At 46.2% G+C, this 19,664-nt stretch overlaps 1 protein-coding gene across 1 annotated transcript in view; it reads right to left on the bottom strand.

The window, feature by feature from the left end:
* The window catches only part of LGR5 (leucine rich repeat containing G protein-coupled receptor 5), a 102,669-nt gene that overhangs the window by 17,127 nt on the left and 65,878 nt on the right, over window positions 1-19,664 (bottom strand). Inside the window, exons 6-12 of the mRNA XM_029079307.2 lie at window positions 13,528-13,743; window positions 11,549-11,620; window positions 4,444-4,512; window positions 2,885-2,956; window positions 1,577-1,648; window positions 1,410-1,478; window positions 1,207-1,278 (exon numbers count right to left, since the gene is read on the bottom strand). Of these exons, the coding sequence (XP_028935140.1) occupies window positions 1,207-1,278; window positions 1,410-1,478; window positions 1,577-1,648; window positions 2,885-2,956; window positions 4,444-4,512; window positions 11,549-11,620; window positions 13,528-13,743 (642 nt within the window). The remainder of the gene's footprint in view (window positions 1-1,206; window positions 1,279-1,409; window positions 1,479-1,576; window positions 1,649-2,884; window positions 2,957-4,443; window positions 4,513-11,548; window positions 11,621-13,527; window positions 13,744-19,664) is intronic.

The following is a 19,664-nucleotide window of genomic DNA, read 5'->3' as shown; positions in this document are numbered from 1 at the left end:
ATGGATATAAGTTCTGTGGGGCTGCTGCGGGGGAGGATGGTGAGTAAAGGGAGCGGAAAAAGAGGACTCAGGGGAGGCTTCTTGGAGGAGTTGTGGCGTCCATAAGGTTTTGAGGGTGGGAATGGTGAGCATCTGTCACACGCGAAAGGGAGGGCGTCCCATGCCACAGAAACAGGGTGAAGGGTTGGAAGTGAGACAGACTTTCTTCCCCTATCTCTAATATATCTACCTATCTGTCTCTTCTTCTAAACCGTAAGCTCCTCGAGCCCAGGGATCTCATCTAGCAAGCCTCCCGAGATCTTGGCGCAGTGTTCTGCAAACAGGAAGTGCTCGATCAATACCACTGATTGGTTGACTGATTGATTGTTTCATCAGCATTCGAGGAACTAAGGCAGAAACAAATAAATTGAACAACTGAATTTCTTGTGGGCAGGGAATGTCTGTTGCATTTCCTCTCCCAAGGACTTAGATCAGTGCTCTGCGCACAGCAAGCGCTAAATAAATAGGATTGATGGACCGACTGAATTTAAAAAAATGCCACTGAGGAGAAACAAGAGAGTTTTTACTCATCATTTAGCTCTTCACTTCAGTCTGCCTTTCTGGACTTAGGCTGAGGAAACGAATCTGGAACGGAAGAATGGATTCAGGAGCCAAATACATGCAGCCTTTTCAACCGAGATGGGAAATCAGGACACCGTATTACGCTACACGCGAAGCAGCTCTGCTCTCGCCATCGGGGGTTGGGACGGTGTGGGAGGGGAGCCCCTTCTCCGCTTCCCACACTTTGAGTTCCTCCGCTTTTCATGTCAGCATCCATCTTGTTCGACTGACCCCTTTCAGTTTTTTTCTGCTCAGTTGAGTCTCCTGAGAGCTCATTGCCCATTTGATGTGTTTATTGCCCTCTCCCGGGAAGAAAACCGGGGACAACCGAAACAGTAGAAGAAAACTGCTCGTGACCGGCAGCAAAAGGGCGAACAAAAGAACGGGTCCCCCGGGGGTCACTCGTCAGGCCGAAAGGGGAGGAACCTTTCTAATGCTCATTGGCCCCGAAAAGAAGAATAGTGCAGAAAAGGCAAGCCAGGCCTTCCTGAAACTTGTGAGAAAAGGTTTCAGTTTGGAAGGACGATGGCAACGTTCCAAACTCTACCATCCCCAAATAGCGAATTTTTTGTCTGGCCCAGCATTATCAACTTTACTGTGACGTACAGCATTTGGAGATTCGGTAGCTGATCGCAGACGGCTTTGGGAAGAGAGGTGATCTTTGCGCCCGTCAGGGTCCTGTGAAAACACAAAATAGGTCAGTTCTTTTATTGGGCCATCATATAAAAATGGCTTAATTTCTTAAGGTCTGGTCAGAGTAGGAGCACATCTGTTCGGGACAACACGAAACCCCCAACTCACGCACTTACAGGCTTTCCAGACTTGTCGTCCCAGTCAGATCGGGAAACTCGGTTATCTGTGAAGCCCCATTCAGAGTCCTGGAGGTCAGAATATAAAATTGTTATAAGGGGTGGAGCCTAGGCGAAGTCACTAAAAAAAAAATCATTTCAAAAATGTTCTGAATGAAGCGACCTACAGTGTTTTGAGGTCAGGTAAATGCTGAAAAGCAGATTTCCCAACGAGCTGGATAGGATTGTCATAGAAATGTCTGTTTATAAAACAAAAGAAAAAGTGATTGATCTGCATTTAATGATTTTAAAAAGTACCAAAACACTTTTGCTCCCTACATGCTAATAAATGCACATCTAGTTCCCTTCCCCTGATGAGTAAGGTATCATGTAGAAGCTCCTGTTTCCTTAGCCATGGGTGAAAAGGATTTATTGCTTCGTTTAAATTTGGAGATGTGTAAAAATAAAAGGTCACACCCAGCTAAGTGAATCTGTGCAGCGGTGATTTTATTTTATTTGCAAAACGTCCCAGAAAGGAAGGTTCTTGATAACACAGAAAAATGACTTGCAGATAAAGGCAAATAAATAGGTCATTTTTCAGTATTTAATACTTGCTCATTAGCGACTGAGCGGCTGGCACGGTATTTGGCGAACAGTTTGGTGCTGAAGAAGCAGCAGTGCCATTTGGCGGGGGCCGGGGCGGTCAGGGAGGCCCCATTCAGGAATCGTCAGGGAAATGAACGGTAGCGAAGACACCCGGACGACAGCGGTAAATCGAGAAATAGAAAGTAAGGGGGATCGAGGAAGAATCTAAGGACGCGGTAAAACGAAGCCTTAGACAGTGCCGAATCCCAGTTAGAGAAGAATCCCGAGGAGAGAAGCGGCGCGACACACAACCCTCGAGAAAGGAGAGACTCCTTTTCGGCCAGACGTTCGTCCGGTTCAAGAGGTTAAGAGGTGAAAGAGAAAAGAGCGGCTGATGCTGTGGACATCTAACGAGGGTCATCCTTTTTGTGCGGGCGGCGCGGCCGGGAACGTGGAACCCGCGCTGGCCTTTGCGATCCCACGCGCCGAGAGCGGAGTCTCTTCCCAAGGCGAAGGATGACGAAATACATACGTGTGTACATACGTGTATAGAGAGGGGCCTAGGGTCTGAAAGCGAATTTTCATTGCAGTTTTCAACCTATCAGTGGCTAGAGAAGCAGCGTGGCTCAGTGGAAAGAGCCCGGGCTTGGGAGTCGGAGGTCACGGGTTCGAATCCCCACCCTGCCACTTGGCAGCTGTTTGTGACTCTGGGCGAGTCACTTCTCTGTGCCTCAGTGACCTCATCTGTAAAATGGGGATTGACTGTGAGGCTCACGTGGGACAACCTGATGACCCTGGATCTCCCCCAGCGCTTAGAACAGTGCTCTGCGCACAGTAAGCGCTTAACCAATACCAACATCATTATTATCAAGCCTTCGGCGTCGAATACGAAAGGAGTCACCGTTACTTACATTGTTATGAGCGAGGGGTTGCCTACAAAGGCTTGTTCAGGTATTGCTTTAATATTATTGCTGTGAAATCCCCTGTAGGGAAAGGAAAAGATCGTTAGAAGGCAAGACGTGATGCGAGTGATTTCCTGATGGGTTTATCTGTGTGGAGGTTTTCAGCAAGCCCAACGTTCCCCCCGATTAGACCGCAAGCCCGTCAAAGGGCAGGGACTGTCTCTATCTGTTGCCGATTTGTCCATTCCAAGCGCTTAGTGCAGTGCTCTGCACATAGTAAGCGCTCAATAAATACTATTGAATGAATGAATGAATGAACCTTCACGATTCCCAATTAGATGCTAAAATTTCACGGGACTCAGCGTTGCTGGAATGCCACTAGTGAACGGAAAGCCGTATATCAGATAAAAACTCAAGAGGAGCCTGTGCAGATTCCAAGCATGTGGTTTTTGAGATTCGTTTAGAATGTCACAGATTTGGGAGCAAAGGTGACTTTGCCGGTTTGACAGGCGCTCTCCAAAAGATAGAAGTGAAACAGCTGTGCCTACAGAAATTTCCCAATGCCCTTCAATTTTGGGGTTGGAATATTCGTTGTGGGAAGTAGAGTGGCCTGGTGGAAAGAATTTGACTCTGGGAGGCAGAGGACCTGGGTTCTAATCTGCCAGTCGCCAGCTGTGTGACCTTGGGCAAGTCGCTTAAGTTCCCTTTGCCTCAGTTTCCTCATCTGTAAAATTGGGACTTAATACCTGTCCTCCCTGCTATTTAGATTGTGAGCCCTATGTGGGGCAGGGATTGTGTCCCACCTGATTATCTTGCCATCTACCCCAGTTCTTAGTGCAGTGCTTGGCACATAGTAAGTGCTTAGCAACCATCATCAGAGTCACTATCGCCACTTAGGCAGACAGTGAGTGATTAACTTTATTTTGGCACAAGATTGCCTTTCAGATCGGAAGATTATGTTTAGAATTCCGAGAATTGGAAACTACTTCGGTGTAGAATGGTGCACCTTGGTTTGAGAGTATTTTTTCTTCAACGGTGCTCTGTAAATAACTGAATCTCCTTTTTATTAAATACAAAACTGTCTAGATGCAATAGATTTCTACAGAGCATCTGAGAAAATCGCAGGGTGGGGAATTTACAAAAATATCATTCATTCAATCAGTCAATCGGTGGTATTTATTGAGTGCTTACAGAACACCGTACTAAGCACTTGGGAGAGTACAACAGAATTGTTAAAAAAAAGGTAATTTATGCTTCAAAAGGGAAAAAAAAATCAAGCAATTGGGGGATTTACTATCTAAATTGAAAAGTGTCTTTAAGGGTTGCCTTTTTCTAGACTGTAAACCCGGTGGGGGCAGGGATTGTCTCTCTTTATTGCTGAATTGCCCTTTCCAGTAAATTAGTTCAGTGCTCTGCACACAGTAAGTGCTCCATAAATACGATTGAATGAATGATTTTCTTCAGTCTTTAACTTTTACTCGATTTTCCAGGAACCATTGGCTTTTTGAAATAAAGTCCCAACAGAGAAGGCAAAGTTTCCTCCCACGGAATTTGCGCTAAATACTTACAGTTCTTTGAGGTTTGAGAGCGTCCTGATAGCAGTGGGGAATTCATTTAGATGGTTGTAATTCAGGTCTCTGTGAAAATAAATGGATCGTATTTTTTCGCTTCTCACCAACAGGTCAATGAAAGAATAAAGAATAATTTATTTCAATAAAGGAGCAGCGGGGCTTAGTGGCCAGACTACAGAATTGGGAGTCAGAGGACGTGGGCTCTAATCCCTGCTCGGCCGCTCGGCAGCTGTGTGACCGTGGGCAAGTCACTTAACTTCTCTGTGCCTCAGTTCCCTCATCTGTAAAATGGGGATTAAGACTGTGAGCCCCACGTAGGACAACCTGATTACCTCGTGTCTACTCCAGTGCTTAGAACAGTGCTCGGCACCTAGTAGGTGTTTAACAAATACCATAATTATTATTATTATTATGTTCAAAGGGGGTCAAGAAATCCCAAACACCAGGTAAAGTAGGCTTTTCTCAGTCAGATGATAAACATTTTCTCCACTGACTACTCCGGGACGATTACCAGCATCAAAGATCCCATTTGACCAACATGCCTAATTTCCGAGCACTGACTGCATTTCCCAAATTTGCATTTGGAACTTGCATTCTTAACCCAGCTGCCTGAGGTAGCCTCATATTGTATAATAATAACCGCTGAAACGGTCAGTTTAAAGAGGGCAGTGGCCCGAAGTACAATAGGAAGGTAGCATAGGTTGTGAGTTCGTTGTGGGCGGGAAATGTGTTCATTTATTGTTGTACTGTACTCTTCCAAGTGCTTATTACAGGGCTCCGCACACAGTATGCGCTCAGTAAATACGACTGACCGACCGACTGACTGATGTAAGGAAAATGGAACTCCTGAGACTCGTTCAGCTCTGAAATGTGCGGAGGGGATGTGGTAATTCCTCACAGGTCACATGCTAAGAACAAGTCAAAACAATAATAATAATAATTATTATTATGGTATTTGTTAACCACTTACTAAGCACTGTTCTAAGCACTGGGGTAGATAAAAGGAAATTCATTCATTCAATCGTATTTATTGAGAGCTTACTGTGTGCAGAGCACTGTACTGAGCGCTTGGCAGGGACAGTTCAGCAATAAAGAGAGAAAATCCCTGCCCACAACGGGCTTACAGTCTAGAAGGGGGAAGAAGTAAACAGGCAATGAGGTTGGACACAGTCCCTATCCCACGCGGGGCTCACATTCAATCCCCATTTTACAGATGAGGTTACTGAGGCACAGAGAAGTTAAGTGATTTGTCCGACGTCACACAGCAGACAAGTGGGCAGCCGGGATTAGAACCCACGTCCTCGGGTAGGCCATGCTGCAGTCAAAATACTGCAGGTAGGTGCTCAAAAGGGAAGGAAGGAAAGGGTTTGGAGTCAGGTCTTATCGATAACTCTTCTTCCCACTACCTCCGGAGTCTTCCGCTTGGCTCCTTCTCCTTTTTTCCCCCCTTCAGAAGCATAATGAGATGAGAGAGCGAAGTGGAAAATCGGCAGGTTGTGACTGCGCTTACAGAGGCTGGTGATTTTGGAATCCATCCAGCCTGTGGCGGGGAATCCCCAAGGTGTAAAACCCCCCACTTCAGCCTACACGGTGGCGATGCCGATTTCAAAATCAACTGCTGCCTACTGCTCTAAACCTTTGCGACTTTGCCAACGCAGGGAGAGAACAATCCATCTGCATCTGAAAGTTGCGTCTTTTGTGCCACAGAGTTGAAGTAGATGCTGCGGTGGAAGTTTGAAGTGAAAACGTCCAAGACCAAGAGAGCCACGGGTCACGCTTTCCGCCGCACTCTGATGGAATGTGAGAATCTTACAGATGAGATTTCGAGTCTTTGTATGGTTCTTCCCTCAGCGCCAGAAAAACCGAATCAACGGGGCTGATCGAAAGAGCTCAGGGTCCCTTGGACCAGAGAGAAGATATTCCGAAAGCACACACAGGCCCAGCCTGATTAGATGTAAATTTGGAGGCCAACCAGGTGCGATCTTTCTTCCTCTGATGGCACGTAGGAAGAGGGAGGAGTGAGCTGCAATCAAATCAGGATGAGCTTGGTAACTGAAAATGAAGGCTCTGGGTTTGGAGCTGCGGAGGACTGGGGTGTCATGTTTAAGGTAACTCGTTTCTTTATGTTAAGCGTCGTTAGGGGGAATGAATCCTCAACTAGAAAATCAGAAGACTATGAAACTTCATAAAAAAATCAGATAAAGGTGCAAGCTTTTTAGCCGACGTATTCCCGGGGTGATACGCGGACAGAGTCGGCGGCGGAGCCAAAGGTGTCTGAGAGAATATCAGCCCCTGGAGCATTTGGGGAGGTTTGTGTCCAAAGGTTTTAGAAAAAGCAGCAAAGTAGAAGGGAGCTGGGGCTTGTGGTTGGAAATGAGGATTTGCATTTGGTTGTCCTTGAGAAGTTTATGAAGAACCTAAGGTTACTCCTCTCTGATATGTTTGGCTTGCTCAGAATTGAAGATTCCTTGTCTAATTACTAAAGGAGCAAAGCTGGGTTGGGTCCAGCCTTAATCCACCTATTTTAGGAAGCCATGCTCAAGGTTAGCAAAAGGAGTCAGGAAGACGGTGTTAGAAAATACTTCTGATTCTTCGGGACACTCTTTTACACGTATTTTTTTGTGGAGGCCTTGGGGACAGAGAGAAGAGGAGCAACAACGTGATCTTTCCCAGGAACTGAGAATCTGAGTTTCTATCCCGGCTCTACCAACTGTCCAATGTGTGACCTTGGGCAAGTCACTTAACTTCTCTGTGCCTCTGTTTCCTGATCTGTAAAATGGGGATTAAGTTATTGTTCTCTCCCTCTTAGACTGGGAACCCCATGCCTTCTGCAAAGAAACTCTACTTATTAAAACACAAAGATATTTGCATTTTATCCCATGTATCCAAATGGTGCTTCTTGTATCATTTAACTTTTAGCTTTATGGCAATTCTTCCAGTGCCAGAGAAAAAGGAACACCTCTGAACATTTTTGAAAATTGGAATGCCAATGAGAAACACATTCTCATCCTCTGTTTCACCCTCCCCACCCACCTGAAAAAAATATCGGGACTGGCAAAGCTCTATTAGTGGAGCAGGCCATGGAAGGGGGGGGATGGAGGAAGCAATACCTTCCCCTTGAACAGTGAGAGAACCAGCTTCCCTATGAATTCATCTGCTTCAGTAGGGTTCCACCCGGTTAGGATGCAGACTCAACTCATCCTCCGCTAATCATGAATCACCCTTCAGAGGGCAAGAGGCCGGATCTAAGGGGATTGAGGCAGTGATTTCAGGCTCCCACTCTAGTCCCGCTAACGAACAGCGCCGAGCACCGATGTACCAGTTGAGGAGGATTGTATTGCATCCCTGACCCGTAGGTGTGGATTCATGCGTGCGGTGGAGGAGGAAGAGAAAGGCCAAAGGCGAGTGTGTCCGGAGGAGGGAGAAAAGGCCCGTTCATTCATTCAATCGTATTTATTGAACCCTTACTGTACTAAGCGCTTGGGACAGTCCAATACTGAGCTTCCGTTCCTCCAATTCTCTGCTGTGGGGAAGAGCCAAGACTCTTGGCTTGAGTTTCACCGACTCCTCACGAGGAGAACCGTATGATCCATTTTCATTCTCAATAAATAGGATTGAATGAATGAGATGTGGTTTTAAGAAGGCTTTGAAAGTGGGAAGAGTGGGATCTGGCACACATGGATAAATGTCATTGATCGATCATTGATTTAATTGTTTGATTGGAGGGGGAGGGAGCTCTAGGTAAGAGGGATCACCGTTCAAAATGCTTCATCTAAATACAGGCACTGTTCTAAGCACTGGGGTGGATACAAGGTAATTGAATTGGACATAGTCCCTGTCCCACACAGGGCTTATAGTCTTAATCCCCATTTTACAGATGAGGTAACTGAGGCCCAGTGAAGTGACTTGCCCAAGGTCACACAACAGATAAGGGAGGAGCTGGGATTAGAACCCAGGTCCTTCTGACTCTCAGGCCCCTGTGTTATTCACTGGGACTGAGGACCTGTTTTGTTTTCTCCCAGATTTGGGATGCTTTCCCCCTTTAATGCCCAGTCCCGCCAGAGTCCACCTGGCTGTTCTCTGGTGCCCAGAGGAGTGGGATGGCCCTGCTATCTGGGGAAAGTGAAGAACACAGTTAAGTCTGGAGTCTTCTGTGACTTCACGTCCCCCCGGAGCAGGATAGAGAAGCAGCGTGGCGTAGTGGCTGGAGCACGGGCCTGCAAGTCAGAGGATCGTGAGTTCCAATCCCGGCTCCGCCACTTGTCTGCTGTGTGACCTTGGGCAAGTCGCTTCACTTCTCTGGGCCTCAGTTCCCTCATCTGTAAAATGGGGATTGAGACTGTGGGACAGGGACTGTGTCCAACCTGATTTGCTTGTATCCACCCCTGCTCTTAGAGTGCCTGGCACATAGTAAGTGCTTAATAATAATAATAATAATAGAATGTTGGTATTTGTTAAGCGCTTACTATGTGCAGAGCACTGTTCCAAGCGCTGGGGTACAGGGTAATCAGGTTCTCCCACGTGAGGCTCACAGTTAATCCCCATTTTACAGACGAGGTACCTGAGGCACAGAGAAGTTAAGTGACTTGTCCACAGTCACACAGCTGACAAGTGGCAGAGCTGGGAGTCGAACCCATGACCTCTGACTCCGAAGCCCAGGCTCTTTCCACTGAGCCTTGCTGCTTCCCCTACCATCATTATTATTATTATTTGGTGCCTGGGACCATACGACGGTGGTGATACCGAAGGATTCAAGCATCAGGGTTCTGCTAGAGAGCTTTCGTACCCTCAGGGTTTTCCCTCCTCCGGGAAACCCCCCCACCAGCGGCCGTCTTCTCTGGAAGATCTTCATCTTCCAGCTTTCCCTTTGGGCTAAGGGATGTGGTGTGTGCCTCTGAGCACAAGCTCCCAGTCCCTCACCCTGCAACCCCCAAAACACACAATGCACAGTCCCATAGGTGGGCTGGGGGCAGAGCGGAGGAGACCCCCTCCCACGCCCCCAAAGAAAAAGGGATGGATGGCAAATCAAAATTCCACATAGACAGGAAAGAGAGACAAGGAGGGAAAACAAAACCAGCCAAGGGAGAGACGGGAAGAAGGAGTAAACCCAAAATGGAAGATTAATACGGAATGGAATTCCAAAGGAGGACTGGAGGAAAACAGGGCTTAAAGGAGGGCAACAAGAAGTGGCACGGCCTAACGGAAAGATCAGCCGCTTGGGAGTCAGAGGATGTGGGTTCTAATCCTCGCTCTGCCACTCGCCGGCTCTGTGAATTTGGGCAGGTCATTTCACTTCTCTGTACCTCAGTTTCCTCATCTGTAAAATGGGGATTCAATATATTTCTCCTAGACTGTAAACTCCATGTGGGACCGAGATTACATCTGGCCTAATTTGTATCTACCCCAGTGCTTAGTACAATGCCTGGCACATAGTAAGTACTACTGCTAATAATAATTATGATAAAAAACCTATCCCCAGGAGCTCCACTCTCACAGGATGCAAATAGCTTAAGGAAAGTTTTGAATCTTTCTCTGACAGAAAAATAATCGCGGGATTACTAAATAGGGGGAATCGGTGAACGAACAACTTCCTAGTTATCTCGGGTAAACCTTTGGCTGATGAATCGAATGTGGTTCTCCGTGGAGAATAAATGGTTTTTAACCCTCACTTGATTGGTAAGTCATTTAATTCTGCTGCCCTCATACTGACAATCTCTAAGCCTCACTCTGGGCAGGAAATTTCTATCTGTGGTAGGCAGAGGTCAAAGATGAAGTTGTGTGGCAGTAAAATGCTACAAATAACGACGCAGGGGGTCTCGGGGAACCAGCCAGTATTCCACGGGGAAAAGGATAATGCGGGAACCATCAAGGTTGCCCTCCTTGCCATCCTGCTCACCCATGCTGCTGGGAAGTTCCCAGATCCCTAGGTTAATTACCAAGCCGAGGGTGAGGATGCCGTTTTGTCCTACAAGATGCAGTCGGGGGCTGGATCGGCCCCACAGGACGCTGGGAATGTCCCAGTCATCCAGGGACGAGGTTGGCCAGTTTAGGTCCATGCAGCAAAGTACTTGATGGGTGCTCCCGGCAACCTAGGGGTCGCTTGAAGCTAGTTAGAGAAACTCTGTGGAAAAAAGACATACGGGATTTCCCAGTCCTCAAACCCCCACCCCCTGATTTCCCAGTCAGCATTTCGGAGCCAGTTTAGTGCTGTGGAGAGTTCCGATTATTGCCTACTATTAGGGAAACTATTCTCCACCTTCATCTTACGTGACTGGTCTACGCAAAACTGGGATGTTGAACCCGTGGAGTAAGTTCATCGGAGACTCTGGAAGAGAATGCTTCGCAGGTCGTATAATCCCAGGGCAGAACCACCAGTCACTACTGCCCAGCTTGGTGGAGAAGGCAGCAATTAGGGAGACAGGTCTTCCCTATCGTTGATTCTGAAGTGGCTCCATTCTTCCACGGGGAGCTGAGCTGTCAAGACGTGAATGGCAGCCTGGCCCAGTGGAAGATATGGACATGGATTTGTGACTTTCCCCCGTTTACTGGTTGCTTCTCTAGATCTGGCTTCTACCAGGCAAGGGCGAGAGTTTCTTACACGTGCTCGGATGATCGATGGGCAATGACCAATCAGCCTTTTTGATCAATCAGGGATCGGTTCTTAATCCATTCCTTGACTTTTGCCATTTCCGGGAGGTAGGTGCCCTCCTTTTCCACCGGGTAGCTCGCGCTTCATTCAACCACCCCGCACCCTTCCTAAGCCTCACGCGAGACAGAGTTCAACGATTTAAAACCGAATAATTACAGTGAATTGGTCCTGAAAATGAGACTTGGATGACTATTTCTAAACAAAGGAGCGTAGATATTTCGCGGTACAAGGGCAGGCGTAATACTCATTCTAGTTATAAAGGCACAAATGAAAGGAAACCATCCCGTAAACTTCAATTGCATCGTTTAGAATCGAGTGGGAATTATCCAGTCATCAGAAACAATCGCTTCAAGCCCTTAGCAATTAAGCAAACCAAAAGTATGTCTGGCTTTTCGGCTATTTTTATTCTTTTGGAAACACTGAAAAAGGGAAACAAGGAAAAGGTCAACTCACAAAGTTTCTAGGTTGTGGAGCCCATCAAAGCACTTCTTTCCCAGGGAGTTGATCCTATTGTTATGAAGATGTCTGAAGGAGGACATGGAGAGCTCAGTCAGGCCAGCACACTGCAAACACTGGATTTGAGCTAAACATTGTGACGGGTTAAATCACAAGAAACTCATTTTCAAGGCTGCGCTAACTAAAGACAGGCCGTGTTTTGCCGAGAAGATGTCGCCCTTCCCTCCCTCACACAAAGACCCAGGCTTTCTTTTCAATGCTTCAGAAATTCACAGCGAGAAAAGAAAAGCCCGAATCACGTTCCATCAAGTTCATTAACCTAATGAGACTACGATTTTTAATGGCGTAGAGATGCAGACACTTATTTGCTTGGGATTTACTTCTATGTTACCACAAAATCGAGACTCCACAAGAAACAATCTGACCAAGTAGATTCTTATATTCTCAAATTGAGGCCCGAGCTCAAAACGTTGGCCCAGGAAGCGAAGCGACAATTATACCTTTGATAGGTAAAGGGGTCCTAGGTATTTCTGTGGAAAAATAACTGTAAATTAATCCAATTTTGATGTCTCACTGACTCATTGTGGGAGTCAGGAATGATATTTGCAAAACAGAGAAGGCAGTAATTCTGGGACTCATCATTCTAGAGGCCCAATGTCCGCTTGCTCCTAAGGCCAAATACAGAAGTGCAGACATTTTTGATACTGCACCACATTTTTTAATGGTGGTAGGTAGGTGCTTACTATGCGTCAGACACTGTACTAAGCACTGGGGTAGATAGAAGCTAATCAGGATGGACACAGCCCACCATATTTCATTATTCACTTACAAACTATTAACGAGCTTGGCCACCCCAGCTGTAATTCATTCTTGCAAGCACATTCCCGCCCCCCATTTTCCATCTATATTTTCGGGTGCTGGTGGATTTAGAGCTGTTCCCGGTACCCGGCATACTTTTCACTCCTAGAGGGCAGGAACCTCAGTGGATAGAGCACGGACCTGGGGAGTCAGAAGGACCTGGGTTCTAATTCTGCCTCCACTGCCTGTCTACTGTGTGACCTCGGGCGTCGGAGACCTCATCTGTAAAATGGGGATTGACTGTCAGCCCCACGTGGGACAGCGACGGTGTCCAACCTGATGAACTCGTAGGGAGGCAGCGTGGCTCAGAGGAAAGAGCCCGGGCTTGGGAGTCAGAGGTCATGGGTTCGAATTCAGGCTCTGCCCCTTGGCAGCTGTGTGACTGTGGGCAAGTCACTTCACTTCTCTAGGCCTCAGTTACCTCATCTGGAAAATGGGGATTAAGACTGTGAGCCTTAGAAGAGTGCTTAGAACAGTGCTCTGCACATAGTAAGCACTTAACAAATACCAACATTATTATTATTATTATCTACTCCAGTGCTTAGAACAGCGCTGGGAATTTAGTAAGTGTTTACCAAGCACCATTATTATTATTATTCCAAGTGCTTAGTGGAAGTCCTCTGCACCCAATAGGGGCTCAATAAATACTCACGAACGAGTGAAAGGATGTTGGCCGCCATCAAGCAGCCACGATTAGGAGTCCCGGAAGCAGTTATATATTTATTCTCTTCTTTGCCTGGGGGCAGTCTAGATGAAGGGATGAATATGCGAACCCCACGTGGGACAGGGACTGTGACCTGATTATCTCGTATTCACCCTAATGCTTAGTACAGATCTTGGCACGTAATAAGCGCTTAGCAAATTCCATCATTATTCTTAAGAGAAGAGGGGCTCCCCTTCCACTTCCCCCGTGGCACGTACCCTCCTCGGAGCTCAGGGGGATAACAAGCCAAAGGAACAATAACAACCCGAAACAAACCCTCCCTTGATATCCGTGGCCTCATTGCTACGGAACGCTCTCGATCCAAGTCTCAAGTCCGGACTTTTGAAATGAATACTGGGAAGGGGCCGGGCACTTACAGTGGAGCCGTAAATCATAGACTAGCAATAAAACCTACAGAACGACCAAACTGGAGAGGTTTCCAAAGGCGTGATCTGGTATGTGGTGAATTTTGTTCAGGGCCAGTGTCATGGCCTGCAGGGCCGGTAGACTCCTAAACGCCCGGATTGGAATTTCCGTCAGAGAGTTGTCATCGAGCCAGAGGTGTCTGAGAGAATGCAGGCCGCTGAAGCAGTTGGGTGGAACGGAGTTGATGTGGTTGGCATCCAAACGCCTACAAAAAACAGCAGAGCAGAAATGACCGACTCGGTGTACGCCCGAAGGAGCTACTCAGTGCTTTCTTTGGATGTCCCCAGATAACCAAAACCTTTCCTTTGTGTCCTTCTATCTCGGGCTTCATCTTGCGGCTACCATCTGCGTAGATCAGAGAGCCGCGATCCCAGGAAAATGTTTGGTTCTGAGGCCCGAGGCCAAAGGCTAGTCACGTAGATAATAAAGCACAGATCTCCCTAGGGGTTCGGCAGATGCCAGTTAATTCCCAGGGTCAAAGTCAGATCGACCCAAATGCTACCCCTTCCCTTATGTATTTATGATCATCTTCAACACCTACGTCCCTATGGAAATTCAATCGGATCCTCATTTGGACTGATTTAATCTGCTATTTCATCCTGGCATTTTCATTCCAGTACCAACCTGCCCTTGATCCCTCCCGCTGCTTCTGCTCTATGCTAATGATGTTGTGTGATTGTCTCCCTGCTCTGATGCTAAATTCTTTTTAGGTAGGCTGTTTTTCTTCCGGTATACTTTTCCCAGATCTTAGTACAGTGTGTTACACTCAGAAGGCACTCCAGATCTCCTCATCATTCATTCACTCAATCGCATTTATTGAGCGCTTACTACGTGCAGAGCACTGTACTAAGCGTTTGGAAAGTACAATTCAGCCATAAAGAGAGACAATCCCTGCCCACAACGGGCTTACAGGCTGGAAGTCATCCTTAGGTTGCGAGCTCGTTGGCGGCTAGGGTCTGTCCCTATATCTCATATGTGTATTTCTTTCCCCGGGCTCAGTACAGTGCTTTGCACATAGTGTTGAATAGATATCACCATGACTAAATACCATCACTGCTACCGTTCTGGTCGGTTTAAAATCTATGTGTGAACTTCTTTTGAAGGTTGTTGGCTAGAAGAGGGCAGGATGTGTCTACCAACTCTATATTGAGCGATATTGTGCTCTCCCAAGTGCTTAGCATTATACTCTGCTCTCCCGAGTACTTAGTACAGTCCTCTGCGCATAGTAAAAGTTCAGTGAATATAATGGAGGACGGTAGATTAACTTTTTCCTCCCCAAATACCATGTTGAAGTGGCTCTAAAATCAACCCTTTCCTCGTCATCCAAACTGGCACCGCACTATTACAGTCACTCATCCTATCTCTCCCGGATTACTCCATCAGCCTTCTTGCTGACCTCCCGGCCTCCTGTCTCTCCCCACTCCAGTCCCTACTTCACTCTGCTTTCCATATCATTTTTCTACAGAAACATTCAGAACGTCTCTTCCCACTCCTCAAAAAACTCTCGTGGCTGCCCAACCATCTGTGCATCAGAGAAAAACTCCTCACCTTCGGCTTTAAAGAACTCAACCACTTTGCCTCCTCCCACTTCACTTCACTAGTCTCCAGCTACAACCCAGCTAGCACACTTCACCCCTCTAATGCTGACCTTCTCACTGTGCCTCAGTCTCATCTATCTTGCCACCGACCCCTCGCCCACTTCCTGCCTCTGGCCTGGAACGTCCTCCCTCCTCAAATCCGACGGACAATTAATGACTCTCTCCTTTCTTCAAAGCCTTATTGAGCCCCCCTTTCATCTTCTCCACTCCCTTCTGCGTCGCCCTGACTTGCTCTCTTTGTTCAACCCCCTTCTCAGACCCCCCAGCACTCATGGACAAATCTATAATTTTATTTATTTATATTTATGTCTGTCTCTCTCCCCCCCGCAGCCTGGAAGCTCATTTGGGGCAGGAATGTGTCTGCTTATTGTGCCGTATGCTTCCAGGCGCTCAGTAAAGTGCGCTGCACACAGTAAGTGCTACAGAAATATAATTAAATGAATGAGTAAAGTCCCCGGTTGTCATCTCCGCCCTACTTAGTGTACTTCCTTACATTCATCAGATAATAATTGTCTTGGCATTTCTAACAATACTCTTGTCATTTGATTTCTTTCTTTGGGGCACGAAGAACCCCATGCCTGAGAATAGTGTCCGTTTGGGAGCAGTTGGCACAGAACCAGCAGACGATTTTGTCATTTATGTGCACAAAGCTCATGACATTCTGCAGCAAGTGTTTATTGGTGTGCGTGATATAATTCTAATATATATCTGCTTGCCTAAGTAAGTCTACTATGCTCTTGCAGCTCAAATAAACTATTTAGCCACATGGCACTAGGTTATTCTTTTTTCTGGAAGGGAGCACAGATGGATTCTGAAAAATGGTGAAGTGGAGTCTGGAAAGTGGCTAAGGTCATAAAGACCCAGAAAGCAGAATAGCAGGACCAAACAATCCTCTCTAAACCACATTCACACAGTTTGAAGAGGAAGGGAGCTGTTTATGACAGATGCCTTCCCCATTTTGAGTCACAGAAAAGGTCAAATCCACTCAGTCTCCCCAGCCATACTATTTATTCCCTCTCAATGGGAAACAAAAAAAAGTGATGTATTAGGCTGTAGCCCAAAGGCTGGCAAATAACTGGAACAAGGTCAGGTGGAACAAATTTTGTACGGTCAATGTCAGAGCCTTTTTACCGTTAAATTTCCAGGATAATAACTGACACGGAATTGAGTAGAACACGAATTCTAAAATAACTCAAGGTTTTATCAACAGATGGGGCTGGAAATGTTCAAAAAAACTCAACTCAATCCATCCTCTATGCCTGGCCAATAGTGGACTTTGATCTAATTTCAGCAGGGGGGAAAGGGAGTCGCCTGTTATTTTGTTATACCAAAAGAGAAATAATTTCTTTCTGTGAGATGCGTATTCATAAATGAAGGGGTTAGAGCCTCCCTTCTTAACTATTGAACTGATTGGAGATTGGAGCTCTAATTTCGATATAATATGCACTCCTGCATTTCTCGTAACATCTTTTCTCATCCCCCGTAGACTCCACAACTAACTTTCCTAAAATCGTTGCAGATAGTCTTCCTTTCCCACATTCAGCATCGCTGTAAAAGTAATGCAAGGAATAGATTTTTCAGGTCATTTAGAAATCAAACAGTAGATAACAGTGTTGGCCTTCAGAATCCTCGTTCTTGTAAATTCATCAGTAAATTCATTATGGCTGATTAGTAATAGAATGATTGGTAGGAATCTAAAGAAGCCATCGATTTCACCCTTGCTCACGTCCCCTCCCTGCTCCGAAACTCCTTCGTATCTGACAGATCAGCTCCCTCCCTATCTTTAAAGCCCCGCTGAAATCTTGTCTCTTTGAAAGAAGGCTCCCCGGACTAACTTCTCACTTCGCCACTCTATTCAGTCTCCCAGTGCACTTGGGATTGTAATAATAATAATGAAGGCATTTGGGAAGCGCTCACTATGTGCCAAGCGCTGTTCTAAGCGCTGGGGGTAGATACAAGGTCATCAGGTTGTCCCACGTGGGACTCAGTCTTCATCCCCATTTGACAGATGAGATAACTGAGGCCCAGAGAAGTTAAGCGACTCGATCAAGGTCACACAGCCCATAAGCGGCAGAGCGGGGATTAGAACCCACGTCCTCTGACTCCCAAACCCGGGTTCTTTCCACTTTGTTTCTTATCCCAGCCCCATAGCACTTATGTACATATCCTAAAACTTAGCTTTATCCCCTAGCGGCTATTTATTTTGATACGTCTCTCTATTTCTAGACTGTAAATTCTTCGAGTCAGGGATTGCGACTACTTACTCTATTATACAGTACTTTCCTAAGCACTTAGCACAGGGTTCTACACACAGTAAACCCTCAATAAATACAATTCACTGATTGGTGGCACACTGCATACTGATCCTATAGAAATACCTCCTCCGAGTCAGTCAGTCGTGTTGATTGAGCGCTCACTGTGTGCAGAACGCTGTACTAACTGCTTGGGCGAGTACAATATGACAATATAACAGACACAATCCCTGCACTCAACGAGCCTAAAGTCTGAGCCACGCAACACCAACAGAAACCAGTGACATTTGATAGGTTCAGCTTCAAATGATTCCTTTTCCTTTCCAGTTTGGTAGATCAAATGTGACATTGCGGGGAAAAATAACTGGAAGCCAGAGAACCTTGAGTTCAAGCGTCATTCAGACTCCTACTCTAGAAAGAGACATGACCACCCTCAGCGTGTTGTCCCCGATCAGGGAGGCACAGGCTGAGTTACCAGAATTTATCTACAATCAGTCACCTATAAGCAGCGTGGCTTCGTGGAAAGAAGCTTGGGCTTGGGAGTCGGATGTCGTGGGTTCTAATCCCAGCTCTTAGCTGTGTGACTTCGGGCTAGTCATTTAACTTCTCTGCACCTCGGTGACCTCATCTGTAAAATGGGGATTAAGACTGTGAGCCCCACGTGGGACAACCTGAAGACCTTGTATCTACCCGTGGCTCAGTGGAAAGAGCACGGGCTTTGGAGTCAGGGCTCATGAGTTCGAATCCCAGCTCTGCCACTTGTCGGCTGTGTGACTGTGGGCAAGTCACTTAACTTCTCTGTGCCTCAGTTCCCTCATCTGTAAAATGGGGATTAAGACTGTGAGCCCCACGTGGGACAACCTGATGCGCTTAAAACAGTGCTCGGCACATAGTGAGCGCTTAACAAATGCCATCATCATTGCTGTTCTTATTATATACTGGGTTCAGTGCCGGCTTTCTTACGTTTCGTTTGCGTCTCAATTTTCTGCCTTTCCTACTACGCATCTTGGACGTACCCTCCTCAGTCTCAGTTTATGCTGGAGAAAACAATTCCAGGCTTGGTCCCTTTCGGCTTCCTCCTCTGCACGACACTGCTTTCTCTCCTTCTCTGGGCACACTTTGCTCTTCTCACTTTCATGTCCCCGCCACACCCTGCAACTTCTACAAAAGTTCCCTCAACGTTCTCTCCTCTTCCTCCCAGACGGTAATCCCTTGCGATTTTACCAAGAAGCCTCACAAATGCCTTCCAAAGAGGATAACTCAAAGGGTGACCAGGTATCATCATCATCTCCATCTTCATATTTATTAAGTTCTTTCTGTGTGCCAAGCACTGTGCTAAGGAGTAGACAAGATAATCATATCTACCAATTCTGGTATATTGTTACACTAAACTCTCCCGAGTGCTTATTGACTTTATTCACTCTGTTGCGTATAAAGAGTTAAAATTCCTGCATTATCTTCCAATATCAGATGGCCAAATGGCAAGGGATATTGTTGTTGTTAATATTAATACACAGCACCTCCAGCAGCAGCTTTCAATCAAGCAGGAGGGATATAGGAAAGGGACAGTTTCGGAATTTCAAAATCGTATGGATGGCTACAATCCGAAAGTAAAACAAACCTAACGATTCAACTAGAAAAGAATAACATTTGGTAAGATGCTGGTTAGTAATTATCTTAGCACACCACGCATATTCATCATTTCTAAAGGGAACATCCCCAAGGAAAGCAGTAGACTGAAAAATACCTACTTCAGACTGATAGTGAACATCACTCAAAGCAACACCAAGCCAGAAATGCCCATTGAGCGGCTTCAAAATTCTAAATGAATTCAAAAAAAATTTACTCTTCTCTTTTTCACAGCCCAAATATTTATAGGATTTCAAAAAGTACTGAAATTGGTATTGTGAAAGAGCAAATAAAAAAGGAAACATCTGGTGAACAGGAAAACCTCTAGACTGTATGGATTGAGAAACTAAATCTGCACACCTTTATCAGACCGACAACAAAGAAACAAAAGAATCTCGGTTTTCTTTTCCTCAAAGGATTCCTTTTGCTAGTGATCTCTTTCAACTGAGAGAAGCTTTTAGTTAGAAACTCTTATCATCCCATCAGCTGTCTGCTACACAGCTGTTTAGAGTGACTACTGTCATTATCTGCATTTAATTCAGTCACTGCTCTTAGCCCTTTTCGCTGACAACACAGTCTGGATTTTTCTGCTTCTTTGACTTCTTTACTTCGGGGAAAGGCGCTTTCACGAACGAAGTATGGGTACT

The sequence above is a fragment of the Ornithorhynchus anatinus genome, chromosome 14 (genome assembly GCF_004115215.2).
Source record: "Ornithorhynchus anatinus isolate Pmale09 chromosome 14, mOrnAna1.pri.v4, whole genome shotgun sequence".
NCBI lineage: Eukaryota > Metazoa > Chordata > Mammalia > Monotremata > Ornithorhynchidae > Ornithorhynchus > Ornithorhynchus anatinus.
This window is presented reverse-complemented; position numbering and strand designations above follow the sequence as displayed.